This window comes from Tauraco erythrolophus, chromosome 8, assembly GCF_009769465.1.
Source record: "Tauraco erythrolophus isolate bTauEry1 chromosome 8, bTauEry1.pri, whole genome shotgun sequence".
NCBI classification, from domain to species: Eukaryota; Metazoa; Chordata; class Aves; order Musophagiformes; family Musophagidae; genus Tauraco; species Tauraco erythrolophus.
This window is the reverse complement of record NC_141472.1, coordinates 26705249-26728095: the sequence shown is the minus strand read 5'-3', so window position 1 is coordinate 26728095 and position 22847 is coordinate 26705249. Positions and strand designations below refer to the sequence as shown.

Below are 22847 nucleotides of genomic sequence, written 5' to 3'. Positions count from 1 at the left end.
GCTTGTTGAGCCAAGAGAGTACCTGTAGGTGGACACAGGAGAGAGGAGGAGTGAGTGAGTGGGAGAGATGGGGGGAGAGAAGGAGAGGAGCCGGAGAGAGGCCTGGGGGCCAGGGCAGGCACCCCCACCCCTCGCCCCACTGCACCCCCCCCCTCACTGCATCTACGTGACTCTTCAGGCGGCTGAAATAAACAGTGGAGCATCACTCCTTCCTCTCGGTGCATCCCTGGGGAGGGATGGGATGGGGTGGTGGGGAGGCAGCACCCGGGGGGGCAATGCACAGGCCATAGGGGCTGGGCTGTTGTGGGTGGGGGGGAGGCAGCATCCCCCTGAGTCATCTTTCTCCTAGGCTGCAGAGTACCCCCAAATGTGGGTGTTCCTTACACTGAAGATACCCCGGAGTGTTTTGCTGTCCGTGGTGGTGGGTTTCCCAGTTGTACTGTGTGGGTGAGCCCTGCTGGCACCGGGGCTGCAGCAGTTGAGCCTTGAGTAGGTTTGCAAGGGCTCTGGGGTGACTGTCCCCTAACCCCCCTAGGCACACGGGTCCTCACACCATGGCCTAGTGGCTCTCAGCCCTACAGCTGCTCCCTTTCTGTCCTCACCCAGGTCAGCCCTGCCCCAGACCCACATCTGCCCAGGACCCATCTAAGCCCCGGCTGTTGCCACCAACCTGCAAGCAGAGCTCCCCTCATCCCAAATCTGCTTCCTCCCCAGCACCCCACAGGCATCAGCCCCACCACCCGCACCTGCCCCCACCCTAGGCTCCACATCCAGCATCAGCCTGCTCCCCTACGTCCTCTCTCCCCCACCACACAAGCCCCTCTTGCCATGTTTGGGATACGAGGCTCTTGGTTTCGGCTCCTTTGCCCCAGTGATGGGGGATGCAGCAAGGGAACTTAGAATCATAGAATCATGGAATCATGGAATGGTTTGGGAAGAGACCTCAAAGATCATCTAGTTCCAACCCCCCTGCCATGGGCAGGGGACACCTTCCACTACATCAGGTTGCTCAAAGCCTCATCCAATCTGGCCGTGAATACTTCCAGGGATGGGGCAGCCACAACTGCTCCAGGCAACCTGTTCCAGTGTTTCACCACCCTCATTGTAAAAATTTCTTCCTTAGCTCTAACCAAATCTCCCCTCCTTCAGTTAAATCCATTGCCCCTTGTTCTATCACTACATGCCCTTGTCAAAAGTCCCTCTCCAGCTTTCTTGTAGGCCTCCTTTAGGTACTGGAAGGCTGCTAGGAGATCACCCTGGAGCCTTCTCTTCTTCAGGCTGAAAAAACACAACTCTCTCAGCCTGTCTTCATAGCTGAGGTGCTCCAGCTCTCGGATCATTTTTGTGGCCCTCCTCTGGACCTGCTCCAACAGCTCCATGTCCTTCTTGTGTGGGGACTCCAGAGCTGAACACAGTATTCCAGGTGGGGTCTCACAAGAGCAGAGCAGAGAGGCAGAATCACCTCCCTTGTCCTGCCAGCCACGTTTCTCTGGATGCAGCCCAGGATACGGTTGGCTTTCTGGGCTGCCAGCGCACATTGCCGGCTCATGTTGAGCTTCTCATCCACCAGCACTCCCAAGTCCTTTTCCTCCGTGTTGCTCTCAATGCATTCTCCGCCCAGCCTGTACTTGTGCTAGGGATTGCCCCGACCCACATGCAGGACCTTGCACTTGGCCTTGTTGAACTTCATGAGGTTCTCACAGGCCCACCCCTCAAGCCTGTCAAGGTCCCTCTGGATGACATCCCTTCCCTCCAGCGTGTCAACCACACCACACAGCTTAGTGTCTTCAGCAAACTTGCTGAGGGTGCACTCGATCCCACTGTCCATGTCGCCGACAAAGGTGTTAAACAGCACCGCACGAGGAGAGAGGTACTTAGGGTTGCTCTGTTCTGGGACACATCCAAGGATCCGCTCCCCCACTGCCAGGCAGCAGAGCCCTGGGAGGGCAGTGGGCTGGCAGCAGGTGGCCTTTTAGGGATAGGCTAGCAGTGGGGACAGGGCTGGGGGGGTCCCTGACAGACAGGCTAGCATGCAAACCCCAGTTTTGGCTGCGGGGCCAGCCGGGGATGGGAGAGTGTCGGACCGCAAGGGCTGTCTCCAGCAGGTGGCCCTATGACATCGAGGACGGTCCCCAGGGCTGTCCTGGGGAGGGAACGACACCTCCCCTCCTGCCCGGCCCAGGCTGGCAGGGCCGCGGCTCTGCCCCTGGCTCTGGAGGGGACAGGCAGGGCGCAGAGCAGCCCTTTGCCCGCAGGGCAGCGCGGGCAGGAAAGAGATTCCCTGGGCTCTGCAGCTTCTCCTCCAGCCCCTAGAGACCCCGGGGCTTGCTCAGCTGCTCTGCAGCAGGGCTGTGGGTCTAGTGGGCATCACGCTCCAGCATGCCCCAGCCACCCAAGCCAGAGGGATCCCAGGATCTTTCTGCTCACCAGTAATGCTCCACCGGTGCCGATACCCTTGGGTTGATGGCAACAGGCTTGTGTCAAAGCCAGCGGGGCTGGCCTGTGGTGGGGAAGCAGCGTGATGTGTTGCTTGCGTCCTGCTCACCCAGATTACAGCCCACCGCGGCGAGGGCGGCCGTGGCCAGGTGCTGAGATGTGTGCCATGGCGCTGGGCACTGGGGAAGCCCTGCCTTGCCCGGGGGTGGCGAGGCAGTGCGTGGTACAGGCAGTCCCTGGTCACTCACTGCCTGGAGCGCAGCGTGCGAGAGCTCTCACAGGGCACCCCAAATCTGAACAGCGGGGTGGCTCCTGTTTCAAGCAGAGCTTGAATGGGGGGCTGGCCAGAACCCACGCTGCCCAGGGCAGCAAGGCAGGGGCTCATTGAGAGAAATAGGGTCTCGCTGTGTTTGCAGCCTCCTGGCAGGGTGGATTTGGGGTGCACAGGATGCGGGGATCCGACCCTCCGCTGTCTGCTGGGGATGGGGCAAAGGGGCCCCGTGGGCTGGCTCCTGCCCGGGGTCTCGCGTTGCAGGAAGCATGGACGGTGTCCTTTGCCTCCACATGCCACCAGGGTCTCTCTGTCCCGATCCAATGACAGGGGCCGGGGAAGGAGAAGGGGGGGAGGAAGGCTGGGTCCCCCGCGAGCCTCACTGCTAATATGGAAAGGCACTGGCCCCTTTCTATCTTTGCAAGCGGAGCTGGGCTGCAGGGCTGGGGCAGCGGGCGCTGAGAGGGGGAGCTGGGCCAAGGAATGTGACATATCAGAGGCAGCTGCCACTTCAGGAGAGGGGGCAGAGGGGAGCGCAGCTTGCCAGGGGCCACGCGCGGGATGGGACGGGACGGGTGAGGGGGGGGACGCCACAGCCCCAGCACTGGGACGGCTCGGCGACGAGCGACCGGCACCCGCGGGACTCACACACAGGCCAGTGGAGGAGCAGGTGCCAAGGCGCGGAGTGGGCTCAGGGTCACAGCAGATCATGGGGTGTGGGTGCTGTGCCGTGCCGGGCGCTCGGTGAGTGGTGGCTCAGCAAGCGGCAACCCGAGCCCCCGCCTAAAAATAGCCCCTCGCTTGCCCACGGCGCTGCGACCTTCGAGGCTGCGGCCGGCGGGGGGGAGGCACCGAACCGGACGGCACCTGGACCGGGGGGCCGCCTCTGCCCCGGCGCTCCTGGCAGGCACCCAGCACCCCCAGGCTGCAGGCAGGAGAAGAAGAGGGGCACGGCGCTGCCAGCTCGGGGCAGCGGGGGTCGTGGGCGGCGGAACTGTGGACTATGCACCGAGCGCAGGCACGCAGCGGCATGAGCAGGGCCGGTGGGGAGCCCCGGGCAGCCCCACCAAGCCCCGGCATCCCCCCGAAGCGTGCCAAGGTCACGGCAGAGTCAGGGGTGCCCAAGGAGGGCCTGGCTCGCCCGACGGCACCAATTTTTGTACGGAAGCTGAAGAACGCAGCGATTGGCACTGGCTGTGACATCCGGTTGCGGGTGGTGGTGGTGGGGAACCCTCAGCCCAGTCTCCGCTGGTACCTAAACGAGGAGCCGCTGGCCCCGCGTGGGGAGGAGTATGGCACCCTCTGGGTCCGGGACAGCAAGAAGGAGGACGCCGGTGTGTACACCTGCATCGCCGAGAATGAGCAGGGAGAGGCCATGACCAGCGCCGTGCTGGCTATCATTGACATGGAAGGTAAGGGCGGTGTGGCTGCCGGCATGGCTGCGCTGGCACAGCCATGGGCACGGATTTGCTGAGGGTGGTGGCGGTGCTTTGCAGGCTTCTGCCATGGTGCACGTCCAGGGCCAGCAAGGGCTGGGCTTTGGTGTGCCTGCTCTGCTGCAGGCTGGGGTGCCCAGTGCCGGCAGTACTGGGGTGGCTCTCCGGCCTGGAGCAAGCATGTGGCTGCAGCACTGACTGCCAGGCCAGGCAGGGTGCCAGGGCCAGGCATGGAGGTGTTGGGAGCATGTGATGCTGAGCCTGCTTGGGGCAGGAGGAGAGAGAGAGAGAGAGAGACATGGCTCGGGTGCATGGCACCAGTGGTGCCACCCTCTGCAGCCATCAACACAGTCCCCACTATCCCCCAGTGCCCCTGTGCAAGCCATCCCCATGCACCAGCTGCCTCGGGGCAGAGCTGCCCGTGGCATCACCATCGCGGCTGTACCAGGCACCAGGGCTGTACTAGGAGAACTGGGACCCTCCGGGGGTGGGACCGGGGGGAGGAGCATAACACTGCAGGAGGTGGGGCTGTAAAGTGGGTGGAGCTTGTGTTGTGGGCGGGGCCTGGTGGTTAATTAGCAGAGGTAGAGCCCTGTGCCAGCCCCTCTACTCGTCTCCGTGGGTGATGCTGGGCATGCTCCTCTGGTGTACAGGGAGTGCATGGGGGCTGCGGTGGGCCCTTGCACGGGGGCCGGGCAGGTTTGGGGCTCAGCCCCTCGGCTCCAGAATGGATGCCATCTCCCTGGGGCATTGCAGACCTCAGTGTCGGGGAGTGTGTGGTGCTGGCTGGTGGCACTGCTCTGAGATGCGAGCTGTGCTGTCTGCATGGGGACAGCGAGGGCAGGGAGTGAGGGAGGTGGTGCTGAGCCCTGCGGCTCTGGGGAAGGAGCTGCACTCAGGGCTTTGCGGCATGGTAAGCGCGCTGGAGATGCTGCACCTTGAAAGGGGTTCTGGGTGGCATTGAGGGGTGGTGCAGAAGGAGACTTTGCGGTGCTGAAGGGGAGCAATGGAGGAAGAGGAGGAGCTGCTCTGTGTGAGCCAGGAGGCTGGAGGAGCAGCGTTTGGAGGACGGAGGAAGGTGTACGTGCTGCTCATGGGCCTGGTGGGGGGGAGCAGAGAAGTGTGCAGGAGGGGTCCTGTCCTGCAGCAGGTTTGTGTGGCGTCCCTGTGCATCGCACCTTCGGGGACCGCGGCACGGTGCAGTCGGACACATGGTGCTGCGTGTGCAGAGAGAGTGGAGATGTGCACTGCCCCGCGGGGCCGGGGCAGCCTGTCCCGAGGGGGCTAAGGGGGGGGTGTCACCCTGTTCTCACACCCCGGTGTGCAGCTGCACCCCTCCACGGCACCGCCGGCCTGGCCCCCCCGCTTCTGCCCGGCTGTGCGGCACCGCCTGATTTCCCCCGGTGCCTGTTCCCGTTGTGCTGGTACGCCCATCCCTGCTCCCGATTCCCAGGCACGGGCACTCGCCGCCGCCTTTCTGGAGCAGCCGAGGGAGGGACGGAGCAGCCGGATTGCCTGACGTGCCGGGTGAATGTCACCCTGTCCCGGGCGCTCCTCCCGCCGGCCGCTTGGCCGTGGTTCGCCGCCGCGGAGCGAAGAGCCGGCCCCGGGGCAGAGATGCCTCTGCAGCCGCGGAGGCTCCGGGGCACCGGGCTGGGTGAGGAGCGCGGCAGCCCCCGGTGTGGCTTTGCCTCCGCCCCGGGGCAGGAAGGTCTGGGCAGTGTGCTGCGGCAGTGCCCGGGGAGCACCACGTCCTGCCCGGTGCTGGGGTGATGGGCTGTGATCGGGGGTGCAGCTCTATCACCCGGCCCCGTTGCAGGGTGCTGGCTCTCAGTGTGTTGTTCCCCCGAGGCCATTTTCTCCACGCCGGCAGTCGAGCGGTCAGATGGGTCATCCAGTGAAATGGAGGAGCTGTGCCACTGCTCTGCACCCGCCTGCCCTGACACCCTGCCAGGATGTGTGCTGTGGCTCACCAGCCTCCAGCATGGAGGCCCTGGCTGCCTGGGGGCTCCCCACGCTCCCTGACAAGACTCAGCTCTCTGGAGACTGTGGAAGTTCCACTGGGGGCTGTGCCGTCCCTGTGCCGGGCAGGGACACCCTGTCCTCGTTTCCTGGGGGGCCCTGTGAACCAGGTCATCGGGCAGTTATGGGGCAAAGGGAATACGTGCAAGGTCCCCGGACAGGATGAGTTCTTCCTTTGGGCTCAGGGTCCTGGCCTCCCCTGTCTGGAGGTGTTGAGGTGCCCTTGCTCTGTTCGCCTTTGCCGCGTTGCAGTCTCTGGTGGGCACAGACCCTGGTTCCTCCATCTTCTCTCCCTGATGCATGGGCCAGGCTGCAACTCCCCATGGGGCCAGCATTGGCTCTCCCCAGGTGGCTCAGGTCACTGCTGGTGGGGTGGGGGGGCTTCATGCTGTCCAGCTCCATGCTGGGCCCCGGCAGCTCCTCCTGCACCAGCTCAGCATTCCCCCTTGCTTGCACAAGCCTGATTTAGCTCCTCTAATCCCTTGCCCTGAATCTGTCGCTCCACCCCACTAATGATTTTCTCCTGCTCTTCTCCCAGGTCCCCGAGTGCGTCAGTGCTCGGCATGGGGAGCGGCGAGTGCACATGTGGGGCTGGCCAGGCAGCTGGGTGCAAGGGCTCCCAGGAGCACACCATCCCTGCTGTGTCCCACCACTCTGCCCCTCTCTTGCTGCACGTTCTCCCTTGTGCCTCAGCTCCATGGGGGGGCAGGTGGGGTGCATTGGCCCCTCTCAAACCAGCACCAGGCTAGGCCAGGGGCTTCCCAGGTCCATCCAGGGACCCACTAGACCCTTCCAGACATCCCTGCTCTGTACCGTGGCTCCATCGCCCCCAGGCTTGCTAAAGCCTATATCACCTCTCAGCTGCATCTCCTGATTTTTTTCCCTGTAAACCAGATTAAATCACCTCTTAAGAACCTCAGCTAATCTCCTTTTAGAGCCCAGCCCTCTCTCACCGTGCCAGTGCTGTCTGATCCTCCCCTCTGGGGCCGCTTCTTGTTTCAAGGTTGTGTGTCTCTGTCTTGGGCTGCCAGCGCAGGGTCTTGCTCTGCTTGCCTCCACCTGCACTCAGCAATCAAACCTCCTTGGAACCTTTTCCTCTGCATAGGGAACAGCTTGCACCTGCCTGGCTTTGGGGGCAGGGAAGAGGGCAGGAGCTGCCTGTGCACAGCAGCCCTTCACTGCCCCTTCCCATCCAGCCCAGAGTTACAGTGGGGCAACGTGAGCATGCTTTTGCAGCTGGTGGTGTGTGGCGATGGCAATGGCACTCCAGTGGGGATGGCTGCACTGGCAGTGTCCCTGGTGGCTCAGCACCTCTGACCATTTATCTCAGTGCCTAATTTTAGTCCCTTACTTTGCAGCGCCAGGCCTATGTTTCATGCCAACTGCCCCTTCCCTCCAAAGCCCCTTCCAGCCCTGCTCAGGGACCAAACAGGACTTAAACCATCCCTTTCTCATGTTCTCCATCTTGTGGGAATCTCTGGGGCTGCCTCAGTCTCCCCTTGCTGTCTCTGACTGTCTCCCCACCCCTGGGGCACAGCAGCACCTTGGAGGAACCTGGGATGCGGCAAGGCTCTGGCCCAGGCTGCTGTGCCCACCATAGGGTAGGCACCATGCTTGGCTGTGCCAGTGCAGGGGCTGCATCTGCAGAGCTGCTTGACTGGTGCCGCCCTGGGTGCTGGTCTCAGCTGGTCCCTGGAGCAGCTGGGCAGTGTGGGGAGGATAGAGCTGGACCTGCCCCTTGGATTGCCCACAGCCAGCAGGGCCGGTGACTGGATGGGCTGTGCAGCCACCAGTCTCCAAGCACAGTCACACACCCTGGGGCTGTGCCCATTCTCTGGCCCTGGGGGTGGCACCGGGGCCAGCCCACAGGCAGCTGCCGGAGACCTGGGCTCCCAGCTCTGCCCCTGGCCACCTGGGCAGGGGGCTGGTGTGGTGACCGCGTGTGCCGGTTCCCCGTCCTGGGGTGCTGTGGGCTGGGAGGGCTGCTCCCCAGCGAGCGGGCGAGTGGAGCGGTGGGTGCAGCTGTCCAGTCAGTCACCTCCACCCCTGCCCTCTCGCCCGCTGCCAGGGGTTTATTTTTGCAGAGGAATGTGCCGTCCCCCTCAGATTCTGGCGGCCTGCAGGGCTTGTGTTACAGGCGAGAGGCCGAGACCCGGCCTGCGGGTGGGTAAATATAGTGCTGCCGCGCGGGGCTGCGTGATGGGGCGACAGCCTCTTCCTCCTCCCGGGGCTGCCCAGCACTCCCTGTGCCCATCCTGCCTCCCAACACCAGACTGCTGCCTTATGCCCTGGCACGGTGGCACTAGCTGCTTCTACCCTGCTGCCTGCACTCTTGCCTGCTTCCCCCCTGCCCTCTGCATGCAGTCCCTCAGCCCTGGGCAGGATGGGATGCCGGGAGTGGAGCTGGCAGGGCAGGGACCAAATGCCTCCTGCCATCCTGCTCCGTGGCCAGGCACCCGGATCCAAGGTCACATTGCTGTCCTGCGTCCCCGCGTCCTATGCCCGCAGCGGGCACCATGTGCTCAGGCATCCTTCTAGTGGCAGCAAGGGGAGGTGATGCTGGGGAGGGCACCTGGGGTCTCCCTAACCCTCGGGAAAGGGGTCACAGCAGAGCATTGCTGTTCCCCAGGGCCAAAAATCTGCTGTGGTGCTGCCCTGCCCTGTAACAAGGGCCGTCCTGCTGCATTTATTTCCCCCTGGGGACAGGACTGGTGCTAGTCCCCCCTCCTCAGGCTCCCAGCACATCCCCGCCTCCCGCGACCATCCCCAGCAGCTCCGGGAGGTGCAAACACATGAAAGATTCATGCCCAGATCTCCTCCTACCCGAGCTGGCTGCATGCACCCGCTGCCATCAATTATTCAGGCACTGAGACAAGGGGGCTGGTGGCCGGGGCTGGGTGGCCAGTGCCCGGCCAGTGCTGAGGTGCAGGGGCAGGATCTGTGCAGAGCTGCAGGGAGGCTCAGCAGGCCGTGGGGAGCTGCGGCCTCTGAGCAGTGTAAGTTAATGCTGCATTTTGAGCAAGTGTTTGCTGTCTGCTTTGCTTGGGCTGGTGCGTGGCCAGCAGGTGAAGCTGGAGCTGGGTGATGATGGCGGCCAACCTGCTTTGGCTCTGCCTCTTGTCCATGCCATGGCTGTGCTGGCCCGGTCCCCCTGCCCCATGTTCTCTGTCCTGCAGAGGAGCAGGCGTGCCAAGGCTGTCCTCAGCTGGGGCAGGGCAGAGGGTCCCCGTGGGCGCAGGCTCCCATCACCTCCCACTAGACCACCTTCTGCAGGGTCTCCGGCTTTGTCCCTTGCAGGGGGATTTGCAGGTATTGCAGCCTCTGGAAAGGAGGCCCCGCAGCAGGTGCAGCCCTTAGGGAGGCGACCCAGGTGCTCCAGGCGTGCAGCATCTCTGGGGCAGCAGAGCCACTCCTGGGGCTTTTGCAGAGGGGATAGCCCGAGTGGCAGAGCTGGAGTCACAGGAAGGGCTGTGTGCCCAGCCAGCTGGGAGCTGTGGCCAATGGGGCAGCAGATGTGGCAGTCAGAGGATACCCGATTGACTGCATTTTGGCTGGGCACGCGTAGTCCCTCCCTGGGGCCAGTGCTAGGGCTGTCCCTGCAGGTGCTGTGGTGGGCAGCGCCCTTGCCCTGGCACCATGTGCCAAGCCCAAGCCTCAGCGCTCCTTCCCGGCATCCCTGACCAGGCTTTTATCCCACTTGAGTGTGAAAACAGGCATAGGCTGTGCAGGTCTGTGGCAGGACCACAGGCATGCACAGCCTGAGTGACAGCTCTGGCAGGGAGACCCTGGGTGCAGGGACCCTGGCAGACGTGAGCCCCACAGCCCACCCCTTTATCCAGCCCTAGCTCAGGGGTACCCACCTCTGTTCCCACCCAGGGCTGAGGGGCCCAGCAGAGTCCTCTGGCTCTGCCAGGAGATTCCCTTTGTGCCAGCTCTGGCATTTGTAGGACTTGCCTGACGTACGGGGTCTCCACGGAAACCCCGCAGCATCACTCGAATTGTGGGACTGTCAGAAATGTTGTATAAACAGCTCCTTTTGTACTGAGTAATTTGCAAGTTATTATGGAGCCATGAAAAGCCTCACGTTGGGAGTCATGGGCTGGGAGGGGAAGCAGAGAAAAGCTGCCGGAGCTGCCAAGCGTCATGGGGAGCGTGGTGCCTGTGTGCAGCCCTGCGTGGGGCGGACGGCTCCCCAGGGGACAGGTGAGCAGCATGGGGACAAGCACTGGATGGGGAGGCCTCCAGCAGTGTCCCCACGGATGCTCTGCAGTGGGAGCGAGCAGCACGGACAGCCAGTGGGGCTGAGACCTTGGCAGCCTCTCCAGGAGCCTGGAAAGGGGCTGATGGGTGCTGCGGGGCTCAATGGCTCAGTGAGCTGGTGATGCAGGGCACCCAGAGCTGTGGGGGGCACAGCAGGCAGGAAAGTCCCCACTGAGGCTGTGGGGCTGGGACTGCCCCTCCAGCTTATTTGCAGCATCACCCAGAGAACAGAGACAGGCCAGCAGGGCTGGGGACACTCGGCTGGGGAAGGTGTGCTGGGGTTGTGGTGCCAGCACCTCGGGAGCACTAATAGGACTTAATGGCCGTGACTAGGAACCCCCACCCACAGCTTCTGCCCACACCCTGGGAGCCCCACCACAGCCTCAGCCCTGGGCACCCAGTCCTGCCCTGAGTTGTGCTGTGGATCCTCACCCCAGCACGAGGGGAGGTCTCGTGTGTGTCACGCGGCATGGACAGGAACAGCCGCCTGCCGCCCGAGTCAAGCTTGTGTCCCCACAAGCCACAAAGCAGTGACGCTAGCCCAGGGCTGGGCAGTCCAGCCCTGCCATCCCATGTGGGTCCTGAGGCACCTGGCGGGGCAGGGTGCAAGGTTTGCATTAGGGCACTGGGTGCCCAGGGCTAGAGGCTGTGTGGTTTGCAAGGGGGGCTCATGCTGTGCCATGGGCAGTGCTGGGCCAGGGGGATTGCTCTGAAGGACTGTGTCCGTATCAGCTCTGGTTTGTGCGCAGGTGGGTTGGCAGTGCTGGGACCCACACCTGTGTATTTCTGCATCTCCAATGGCTGTAGGATGTGGGGGACTGAGCAGAGGCTGGCAGAGTGCTGGTGAGCCTGCCTCTTGGCTGGGCAGTGCCGTGGCACACCGCGGCTGTGCAGCTGTGCGCAGGGTTGTGGCAGCTGTGGCAGTGGAGCTGCCCTGTTTGGGGACACTCTGGGGGCAGCGCGGGGAGGGCAGTGGGGTGGAGCGCTGGTGTGGTGTGTTGTGCTATTCTTGTTCCCTACCAGGTGTGCGTGGGAGCCGCGGTGATGGGCTGCGCCCCACGGTGCTGAGCACGGGAGAGAAGAGCAGCCCCTGCCCCGGGAGGTGGGGCAGGATGGGCGGATGACAGGGGACAATGCGGTACAGCCGCATTGCTGGGCAGGGGGCTAGGACCCCTGGGTTTCGTGCAGCCAAAGCCGGGGGGGGCAGGATGTGTGCCCGCCCCAGCACACACCACACCCCCCCACCCCCCCCGCCCCGCGGCTGCCCTCGCCCCCCGCCACCTGTGCCCGGCCTGTCCCCCGCCGCTGTCACTGCGTGCCAGGGCTGGCGGGGAGGCGGAGGCGGAGGCAGGCGGGGGAAGGATGGAGGGAGGAGCACTCCAGTGATGCTTCATGCTCACAGCTCCAGCCCTCCCGAGAGCCCAACCTGGCGAGCCCCTTCCTCTCTCCGCCGTCCCCGGCTGCCGGCGGTGGAGGATGCCCGGGGCATCGCTTGCCCCCCCGGCGTGCTGACAGCGGGGACCCCGCCGGGAGCGGGCTGGCGTCCCGCCGGGCCTGAGCCGGTGTGACAGGGCCAGCGGGGCTCTGCAGAAGCATGAAGAAGATCTGGGTGAAGAAGCGTTTCCAGGTAAGGGCTCCGGGCTGCCGCGCCGGCGGGTGGCGGGAGGAGCGGGCAGTGCCGGGGAGAGGGAGCGCATCGGGATGGGGATAACGGGCACGGGGGGGTGTCCCACCGGCCCTGCCGCTGCCACCCGGGGCTCCCCAGGGCTCTGCCCATCACCGGCTCCAGCCTCGCTTGCAGAACCGCCAGCTGCCTGCCTGTCCTCGCCAGCCCGGGCAGGAGCGGCAGAGGGCAGGTGCTCAGCACCGCCTGGGCCGGCAGCAGGGCTGGGACCCCCACCCGAGGGCTGCCCCCCACGCCTCCCTCTCCCCTCTCTGCCCTCCGGAGCCGGGGCAGCAAATGGAGGCTGCTTCATGGCTCCCTCAGCCCCGCTGCCGGTGGTCACGGAGCTGGAGACGAGGCTTTGCATGCGTCATCCCCTCCGCGTCAGGAGCATGCCTGGCACAGGCGAGGCTCCTCCGCGGGCCCCGCCGCACGCTCCGCCACTGAGCGAGGCACAAGGACGTCACTTGGCCTCGGTGGAGGATGGGGGGCATCCTTCCAGGAAGCCCTCCACCCCACTGCTCCACCCAGCATGGGTGCACAGCCTCCTCGTTGTTACCCTGCCTGGTGGCCCAGGAGGGGCTGGGGAGGGGCTGTCGCCCACAGCCCCTTCCCAGGGGTGTGGGATGCGCTGGGGGACAGAGGTCCCCAGGGATGCTGGGAGCCAGGGGCGATGGGGGATCCTTTGCACTGCCTGGCTGCTTCACCTGCCCTTGGGAGTAGCAAGCCCAGGGGCTTGCCTGCGTGGTGGGGCAGGGTCCTGCACCTCTGGCTGAGCATGGCAAGTGTCAGGACACCCGCAGTGGCTGATCTTCTGCAGGAGGCAGGCCACCCACTGCCTCCCCACCTCACCCCATCCCTGCTCCGTCTGCCTGCCTCACACCAGTGGCACCAGTGTCCTATGGTGCTGGGCTCCACATGCCAGGTGGTGGCAGGCTGCAAGGGCTGTGCTCCGTGGCCCCAGGAGCCCTTTTCTCCCCTTGACTCCCCTTGGCCCTGTGGCCATGTTTAGGGATGCCCCATGCCAGGACCAAGGCAGGACTCCAGCCTGGGCAGGGTGGATCTCTGCCTGGCACAGGGGAAGGAGGCAGGTCTCACAGGGGAAGGTCTCACCTGACTGCCCCATGGGGCAGGGCTGAAGCTGGATGCCAATCCCAGCCAGGTCTTCTCCCACTCTAGGCTGGGTGGGCATAGAGCAGGTTTCTGGGGCTCCCCCACCCCTTTTCCCAAGGTGCAAAATGAAATCCCAGGCAGGGAGCACACCCCCCATTCTCTGGCTGGCCCTTTTCACCTAGACCATGGCCGCACAGCGAGACCCAAGCTGCTCCTGCCCCCTTTCCACCTCCTTGCTCAGGGGTGACCCTGCATCACCCAGCGCTCGCTCTCTGACGAGCTGTGGGTGGGTGGGTGCTGTGCCCACGGAGGGTCTGGGCTGTGGGTCCCTCAATCTTGCAGGGACCTGTTGCAAGGCAGAGGGGAGGGGCTCAGCAACCCCATAGCTCTGGGCGATGGAGCCCAGCCCAGGCCCCCCGCTGGGTGCAGTCACCGTGTTTGATGGGGAGCTGATGGCGCCGGTCGCCCGGGGAAGCCACAAGAACACCCGATAATGGCACTCAATTGCATTTTCATTTTTTAATGGGGAATTATCCGCCGATGGTGCAGTTAATCACTCATCTATCTTCCCCTGGCCTGGAAGACGGGCTGCCAGCCAGAACCAGCACAGTCAGCCGAGGAGGGGAGGTGAAGCCTGGCTCAGCCAGAATACAAATGTGTCTCGTCCAGCTGCTGCCCTCTGGTCAGCACCGCATGCAGGCGGGGGGCTGGTGGGAGCCCCCAAGCACTCCCCACCAGCAGGGGCTGCCGCGGTAGTGGCAGCAACTTTGGGGCATGCAAAACAATCCTGCTGCCCTTCCAAGGATGACAAGCTGCTGGCTGTGCTTGGCTGGCTGTCCCGGGGGTCTGGCTGTCCCCAGGGGCTGTCTGTTGCTGGGGACCTTCTGTCCATCACCCTGCTTGGGAGCTGTGGGGAAGCAGGAGGGCCTGGCAGAGCAAAGGGCTTCAAGAAACCTGGGTGTCCGGCCCTGGGCTCCACGCTGGGGAGACAGGGCACAGGGTGTCAGTGTCCTGGGGAGACCTCGTCACCCAGACTGGCTGAGAAGGTTGTTCAGTCTTGGCAGCCCAAGCCTGCCTGTCTGCACACTGCATCCCTGCTCCTGCCTGCCTCGGAGATCACCCCATCCCTCTGCTTTCCTGGGAGATGGCATCGGTGCATGAAGCTGGGTTGCCCTCAGCCGATCCCTTCCTTGGCAAGTGGGTGCCCAGCCCTGGGCTGCGGCGTAGAGGGCAGCCAAGCTGGCAGGGAGCTCCTGGCACCTCTGCCCAGCACTTGAATCCCACTTGCCTGCCCAGACAGCGCGGGCGAGCATGGCCCCCATGCCTCCAACCCCACACAGACGGGTCGGTCCCATGCCGCTTGTGCCAGGCAGCCTCCCTCGCAGCTGGCACAGCCTTCACTGGGGATGGGGATGCTGTCCCCACACTGGGCCCGTGCCCATGGCAATGTCTGGGCCAGCACCTGGAAGATGCTTTGCTGGCCTGGACCCCACACTGGCTCAGGCAGTGCCTTCGAAGTGGCTGCAGAGTATTTGAGCACCTGCTTAGACAAAAGCCTTGCTGGAGGCAGTGCTGGCTGCGGGCAGTGGTGCCAGGGCAGCCAGACTGCCCACAGCTGTCACTCCCTGGGCAGAGGCTGTGGCACAGGGCTGGGGTGCACAGTGTCACCCCCAGCACAAGCTGCGGCGCAGGGCTGTGGAGCACCATCACCAAGGGGAGTGTGTGTGTCCAGGTGTGTGTGAGTGTGTGTGTGTGTGTCTGGGCATGCGCTACACGTGTCCACCTACACCCATCCATGTCTGCATGCGTGGGGGTGTGTGCCTGTGGGTGTGCAGCTGGGGGATGTGTGTGTGTGTGAGTGTGCGTGCGAGCGGTGCCGGGTGTGCTTTGCCAGCCGGAGGGTGTGAACGGCACCACGTGTGCTGTGCCGGTGTGTGTGTGAGCGACTGTGGGTGTGAGCGGTGCTGCATGTGCCGTGACGGGGCGTGAGCGTGCGGGTGTGTCGTGCCAGCAGCGTGCGTGCGTGTGTGCGTGAGCAGACGCGTGGCACCGTGCCACGAGTAACGCTCTCTTCTCTTTTCCTTTGCAGAAGACCGGCCATTCACGGCGCTTCGGGCGCTTCACGCATGGTGCGTTGAGTTACCAGGACCTGGCTCCCCCCGCCGCCCTGAATGCACCGGGATGGGGTCTGGCCCCACCTCTGTGCTGCGATGGGCAATAAGCAGTGGTCGGGCAGGGCTGGGCTGCATTGCACCACCCCTGAAACAGGGTCCCGGTCAGCTGGGGACTCCTGGTGTCCCTTGCAAGCTGGGCTGCTCCTGGCCCTGCAGTTCCTTGGGGCTGCCAGGCTGTTGTGGCCGGGCTGGAGAGCCTGGTGTGGTGGCAGTGCACAGGGACAGCTGGCGGTGTGCTGGGCTGTGAAGGGGTAGCTTGAAGTGGGGGTGAGTGGTGTGGCCCCCCCACTGCACCATGGCAGTGCAGTGGAGAGGAGCGGTGGTGCGGCAGGGGACACGTCCTTTGCCAGAGGGGTCTGTTGCAGCAGCTTGCGAGGGCTCGGGCAGCAGCAGGGAGGAAAGGCTGGCCCTCCCTGACTGCATGGTGTCAGCTTTTCTGAAACAGGACGTTACGGTGCCACCAGCCTGGCCTGGCTGCATCCTGCCTGCGGATGCTCTACCCCAAGCATCCCTGCTTATCAATCAGGGCCGTGCAGTGGGGCATGGCAGTGTCGCACAGCACTTGCCACCGTTGGGGTAGAGGATGTGTGTGTATGTGCTGGAGGGAGGGTGCTTGCACAAGGACACACATGTCCGTGTGCCCCAGCACCCCAAGGAGGGCCCAGCTGGGGCACTGGCTGCGGATCCAGCCCCAAGCTGCGGTGCCCTGTGGAGCGTGGGGATGTGCAGGTGCTGTGGCGGCCAGGCCAGCCCGTGGGCCAGCTCCAGCAGCTCTGGGGACAGGAGGTGGCTGTCCTGCCAGGCAGGATCTGACCGTGGCACGGGGAGGGGATGGTGCCGTGTGCTGCGCAGGCGGGACGCTCTGTGTGCGAGGAGGGTCTGTGTGCTGCACTGGAGCGGCGTGCGGTGAACATGGGTGCAGAGTGGAGACGTGATGGGGAAGTCGGGGGGGTGCCAGACCTGGTTCGACGCTCTGTGAGTGCCTTGGCCCCACGGAGTTCTCCTCGTGGGGTCCTGAGCCAGGCAAATGCCCAGTCCTGGCTCCATGGTTGGACCCAAAGCCTGGCAGAGGGTGCCAGGCTCTCCGAGCCAGCGTGGCCCAGCCAGGCACTGTCCCAGCAGGTCCCTGCCCCACGGCAGTGCAGGAAGATGCTGGGGACAAGGTGCCTCCCTGCTGCCCCCCGCGTCTCCGCAGGCCGGGCCGATAACCGGGTGTTGATGTCTCTCTCTCTCTTGCTGCCCCTATGGAAGCGAAGTTTTCCGCTCCTGCAGGAAACAAAGCTACGGTAGGAAGACCCCTGCCTGAAGCTAGCCCCGCCCCCAGAGTGGGCCCTGTGTCCCAGCCTGCCACCCTGCCCCATCGCCACCGCTGTCCGCTCGGCCTGCTGCCCTGTCCCCATGCCACCTCCGCCAGCTGCATTCCCACCCCCGGCACCATATCCCTTCTTCCCATCATCTAACGCTGCTCCTGCCTGCTCTGCCTGCCCTCCCCTGCCCTGCTGGACCTTGTTCCCTCCAGTCCTGCCTTTCCCTTCTGGCAGCTTGTCCCTGCAGGTCACAGTCATGCCCCCTGCCCCAGTGCTGCCTCCCCCTGGAGCTACCCAGGCATGGCTCTCCTGCCCCTGGAGCCGGTGGGTCTGCAAGCAGCAGTGCCAGCCTGGCCCACTGTCCCTGTGTCCCCTCACCCTCTGCTCTTCCCCCCCCCCCCCCGCCCCCCAGACTCGGAGACAGGCGAAGATGAGCCCAGCGACCCCCAGGTGACGCAGCGCAGCGAGCTCCAGGATGAGACGGCCTTCAGTACCCCCCACGGGTGAGCAGCGGGCACCCGGCTGGCACTCAGCCCCACCACAGCCCCCACAAGGGCTCAGGTGGCCCAGATGGGGCATTCTCCGTGGGGCAGGGGAGCTGCGATCCACCCATGCAAGGGGGAGAGGGCTTAGGGCAGCAGGGTGCTGCTTGGGACACCCTGTGTCGGCTCACCCCTCTCCTTCCAGGTGGGTCCGACACCCTCGTGGACGCCTCCATGAACACAACGCCAACCTCGGTGCTGGCCCTGTCGCAGGCAGAGGAACGCTCCAGCTGGTCGGGCAGCCAGCAGACCGTGGTGGAGAGGGAGACGGATGTCAGCCTCGCCGCAAGGGGACCCTACCTACACCCCGCTGCCTGGCAGCAGCCGCAGGGAACCCCAAGGCAAGCAAACGCGCCGGCCCCGCGCGGCGCCGAGGTCCGGCACCTGGGCGTGGAGCCGCTGGTGCGGGCATCACGGGCTAATCTGGTGGGCACGAGCTGGGGGTCAGAGGATAGCCTTTCAGTGGCCAGCGACCCGTACGGCAGCGCCTTCAGCCTGTACCGAGGACGGGCGCTCTCACTCCACGTGTAAGTAGCTGGGAGAAGTGCGCGGAGGGGACATTGCGCTGGGGCCATCTCCTTCCAACCCCTGCAGTCATCTCCTCCCCTCCGCCTGGCCGTTCTTTGCCTTCGCCATGCCCGGATGAGGAACGGGGGCTCTGAGCAGTCAGCAGCCTCCTCCTGGTGAGGTGGTGGGAGCAACCAGGACCTGGGGGGGACAGGCCCTTAGGCGAGGGAGGGCACATGGAGTGGGATCCCTTTCTGCTGTGGCCAGGTTGGGGCTGGGGTGAACCCCTGTGCTGCTGCACAAGCTGCAGCATCCCACCCACAGGCTGTGCTGTGGGTGTTCCCCCATCCCACCCAGCTGTGGGAGCTCTGTGCATCCCAGAGCGTGGGGACCTGAGGGTGCGCGACAGCCTGGGACACCCTCTGGCAATGCTCTGCCACCCACAGTCCCTGCTGCACAGGGGTGGCAGCGGGGGCCAGGGACATGCTGCCTCTCCAGGACCTGCTGATGTGCTCAGAGCCCCCATCCCTCCCCACCACCTTCGGTCCCCATCCCTGCAGGCCTGCTCCTTCGACCTCCATCCTGCCCCTTTTTTTGTTCGAGGCTGCTTGTTCCACCAGAACTTCATCTCCACCTTATGATTTTTGCGCCGCGAACGCTGAGCCCCACCGGGGGCAGCGGGGTGGGGGGACATGCCTGCAGCGGCATGTGTCCAGGGGGGTACTTTTAGCCTCAGGGACCCCCTCTGCCTTGCGGAAGAGCTGGTCTGTGCTGCGCTGCCCTGATGTACAAGGACACCTCAGCAAACTGGGGCACCCCCCAGCCCATGGTCCTCTCTGCATGGTGGCCCCGGGGAGGAGACTTGCTGGATACCTCAGCATCACCCCACTGTCCCATACCCCTGGGCAAGGGGACACCACTGTGTCACAGCATCCCAGGACTCTCACTCAACCCAGCCAGCTCCCGGTGGTCTCAGGGTGGCCAGATTCACTTGCCGAGGTCCCTCAAGGCTCCCTGGTCCTGGGGCTGCCCTGGCCACCTGCCCACTTGGCTGTGCCCCATTGGGCACCATGGGGAGGGCTGGGAGCAGGGATGCAGCAAGGAGATGAGGGTGGGCTCTGACGCGCTCTCCTCTGTCTCTCCCCTTGCAGCAGCATCCCCCAGGGGGCTACCGGAGAGATGACCCCCACAGCGGCTCTGTCTCTCCGAAGCCTGGTGCTGAGCCCCCGAGGTCCCCTGCTGCCCTGCCACTGACTGCCAAGCCGCCCATCCTCCGCTCACCATCTCCCCGTGCTGGCCCGTGCCTGCCACAGCTCGCTAGTGCCACGCCCCAGCCTGCCGCCCGCAGCCCTGGCGTCCCCTCCTTCACTCCCGTGACCCCCCGCAAGAAGTCCTCAATGCCGGCCGAGTACCAGGACACTGTCCCTGAGGAGTACGAAGAGAAGATCAAGAAACCCAAGTCCTCAGGATACTCGCAGGGCAGCACACAGGAGTCCCGTCCCCAGACACCCATGAGCGACGTCTCCAGCCGCGTCTCTGTCCGGGCATCCCCCAAGCTGGTGCGCTCTGGCTCCAAGATCTTCGAGAGGCTGCAGTACTTTGAGGAGCGGCGGAGGAGCCTGGAGCAGGCAGACAGCCCCTTCCACACACACCCCGGCCTGCCTCTGCGCAAGACTCGCTCCTTCGACCAGCCTGGCTCCGGCTTGCGCCGTGCCAGCACACCGGGCAGCTCACGGGAGGATGTGCGGGAAGGTGGCCGCTGGGATCCCGGCAGCACAGCAGCGTGCCGGCGTTTGGCTTTCCGGCAGAAAGCTGCCTCCTTCGACGAGCGGGGCAAATTCGCCAGCCGAGTCTATGCCATTGAGCACAAGTTTGCGGAGGAGCTGACCCGCATCAAGCGGACGGTGTCCAAGCAGCAGCTGCGGCGCTCCCAGGAGCTGTGCAAAGCTGGGCTGCCCCCGGCACCCTCACCCCCAGTGGCCAGCGAGCCCGCCGCCCCCCATGCCCCCCGCATCGCCTCCTTGCACGGTGCTGGCGGGCGCAAGGCGCTGCCACCGAAGACCTTCCCGCCAGCAGAGAGCACCCACGTCATCCAGCACCTGGCACTTTCCAGCGTGGTGCTGGTGGGACCTGACGGGGAGAGGGAGCCGGGAGGGCAGCGCGGGCGGAAAGCCCCGGCACGGAGCGGCGGGGTGGCCAGTCAGCCCATGGAGGTGGAGGATGCGGGTGCCAGGAAGGGTCGGCAGCAAGAAGGCACCGGGGAAGTGAAGAAGAAGGAGCAGTGGCCGTTAGTGCAAGCCACCCCGCAGGGACGGGCGGCCCTTTCGCAGGCGGGTCCCGCCGAAGGCAGCCCATGCCCGGACGGGAGCCCCGCCGGTGGAGCCCGTGCCCCTGGGGCAGTGAGCGAAGCCCTGGCTGCCCGGCTGGCCGTGCCCCATGGGCTGTACCGGCGGCCGGAGACGCCCACGGAGGTGCGGTTCCTGCCCTGGGCGAAGCCGGGGATGGAGCAGGAGGCTCGCCTGGAGAGGAGCTGGGCAGGGCAGCACGGCGCGGGCAGGGAGGTGGAGAGAAGGCAGACGAAAGTGTCGGAGAAGAAAGAGAGTGGCCGGATGGCTCAAGAAGGCAGGAGCACGCGGAGCAAGGGGAAGGGGCGCCGAGCCAGGCCCACCTCTCCAGAGCTAGGTACGGGCATGACTTTCTGGACTCCTGCGGATGCAGAGCTAGCCCAGCCGGCCCCTGAGCGGGATGGGGGACCCCCAGCCTGCCCCTGGGAGGTGTGGAGAGCCCAGGCTGTGCCAGAGAGCACAGGGGTGGGGTGGGGGAACATGGCTCTTGAAGTTAGGGGTGTTGGCACCAACTAGCGCCATAAGATGGACCAGCCTGGGTACCAGTTTGCTGGGCCTCGAGGCCATGAAGCTTGCTGACGTCTCCATCACTGTTGCCTGGCATGGGAAGGATGCAAGGTGCTGACCTCTGGCACCCAGCCCTGGACTTGTCTGGCCCCCCTGGGGCACAGGGCATCCTTTGCAGCTTGTCCTGGCTGGACTGTGCTCTGTGCTCTAGGCAGGGCATGCAGCTCAAGTGCCCCCAGGGGATGTTGCGGTGGCTTGGCTGGGGGAGAAGTTCCCTGCCCATCCCAGCACCCAGGGGTGAGACCAGACTGCACCCGGGCTGGGAGTTCTTTCCAGGCTCTGCTCTGGACAGAGCAGTGTCAGACCCACGTGCCTGAGGCACCTGGCGCTGCCCCAAGACCTTTGCCTGTTATGCTGGGGCCATGAGAGGGGAGGGAGCCAGGAGGCTGATGCTGGTGTGGTGGGGACAGAGCAGCCAGCACCCTGTGTTGGCGGGGAAGCTTGGAGCAGGGGCTGCGGTGGGCTGTACAGCCCCCCTTCTTCCACATCCTGCTGTCACTTCATTCCTTATGCTGTATGGGGATTTACAGCAGGCTGTACTCTCCCTGCCCTGTGGCCCCTTGCCTTGTCCCACTGCAGGCACTGTGCCGTGGTGGCCCCTGATGTGGCCCTTTCCTCTACTGCATGGTCCAGGGACCTGCTAATGCTCCAGGATGTGGGGCATGTGCTGGCAGAGGTGGGCAGAGGGTCGCAGGACCCCTGCTCTGCCTGTGCGCGAGCTGACGTGGCACCGGACCCACTCAATCCACCCCACTGACAGCCATGGTGTCTGTCTCTCCCTGTCCAGAGTCCTCCGATGACTCCTATGTCTCCGCGGGTGAAGACCCCCTGGAAGCGCCCATCTTTGAGATCCCCATCCAGGACATGGCAGTTGCCGTGGGGGCGGAGGTGCTGCTCAAGTGCATTGTCACAGCCAACCCCCAGCCAGAAGGTGCGTGACCACGGGGCTGGGGGGCTCGGAGGCATCAGCGTGGAGGGGCTTTCGGCATGCCCACATCCCACCCGCTGAGCCATCCCTTGGGGCCACCTGAGTGAACTGGGTGTCTCAGGGAGGTGATGTACCCACCCCGGGAGCACCCCTTTTGCTTTGCTTCTCCCCAGGCAGCAGTGAAGTGCTTGAGCAGGGCCTGCCAGGGAAGGGTGCGGAGGGCATGGTGTGGGCAGGGTGTCTGCTGTTGCCCCGTGCTGGGCTGGGCTGGTGGGAGAGCGGGAGAAGGGCCACTGAGCACCGCGTGGGCAGGGACGGGTGATGCTCTGGGGTGCTGTTGGACAGCCTGGGTGGTTTCCCGGGGGCAGAGCCCGGCTCAGGGGCGATGGGCTCCGGGCATGCTGTAGCCAGGAGGTGGGCAGGGGCAGCTGGGCAACCAGAGCTGGTACCAGCCGACGGAGCCGAGCAGAAGCGAAGCGGCTTTGATTCCCTCCTCCAGCCTCCACTGGAGGGCAGGAGGATGCCAGAAATCAGGCGGGGACTAGCCCCGCGCTCTCCGCCCGTGAGAACTCGGGGCTGCTCCCCGTAGCAAAGGGGTCCCCAGGCCAGGCAGGGGAGCGCCTGGCCTCGCCGGGACCCTGCACTGACCCCGAGGGAGCTTGGGCTTTCCTGCCCACGAGTGACCCTGGCCTCTGCCGGCAGTGTCCTGGAGGAAGGACGGGGTCCCGCTGCGGAGCAGCACGACGCGGCCCATCAAGGCGGAGGGCGAGCGTCATACCCTGCTGGTCAGGAGCGCCCGGGTAGCAGACGCCGGCCTCTACACCGTCACCGCGGCCAACGAGGTGGGGGCGACCTGCTGCAGTGCCATCCTCAGCGTGCGGCCCGGTGAGCGCCGGCGGCGGGGCGGCGGGAGCGCGGCCGGCGGTGGGAGGGCTGGCGCCGGGGCAGGCTGGCTGCCAGCTCGGCCGCTGCTGTCACTGGGAAGAAACTGGCTTCCTTACCCTACAAGGCTCGGTCTGAACCAAAGCAGCTGACGTGCTCCCGGCGAGCACGGAGGGATCCTGCCGTGGGGGGAGCGGGGTCAGGATGCTGAGCATCCCTCGACGCCCAGCAAGCAGCCCAATGTCCGGCCCCCCCAACACCTGCCCCGCACCCTGCTAGCCATGGGGTCACGCAGCCTGCCCTCCAACTCGCAAACCATGGGGGTACCCCTGCCTGCCATCCAGCCTGCAAATTGTGAGGATACCCTTGCCCTCCAACCTGCTAGCCATGGGGA

General features: G+C 65.1%; 1 protein-coding gene across 1 annotated transcript in view; it reads left to right on the top strand.

Annotated features, from left to right (window-relative positions):
* The first annotated feature begins 3710 nt into the window (after positions 1-3710).
* Positions 3711-22847, top strand: part of SPEG (striated muscle enriched protein kinase) — a 38613-nt gene continuing 19476 nt past the window's right edge. The window contains 8 exon segments of the mRNA XM_086615336.1: positions 3711-4119; positions 15291-15330; positions 16627-16661; positions 17095-17196; positions 17370-17755; positions 18886-20413; positions 21431-21574; positions 22274-22456. Coding sequence (XP_086471462.1) covers positions 3711-4119; positions 15291-15330; positions 16627-16661; positions 17095-17196; positions 17370-17755; positions 18886-20413; positions 21431-21574; positions 22274-22456 — 2827 coding nt within the window.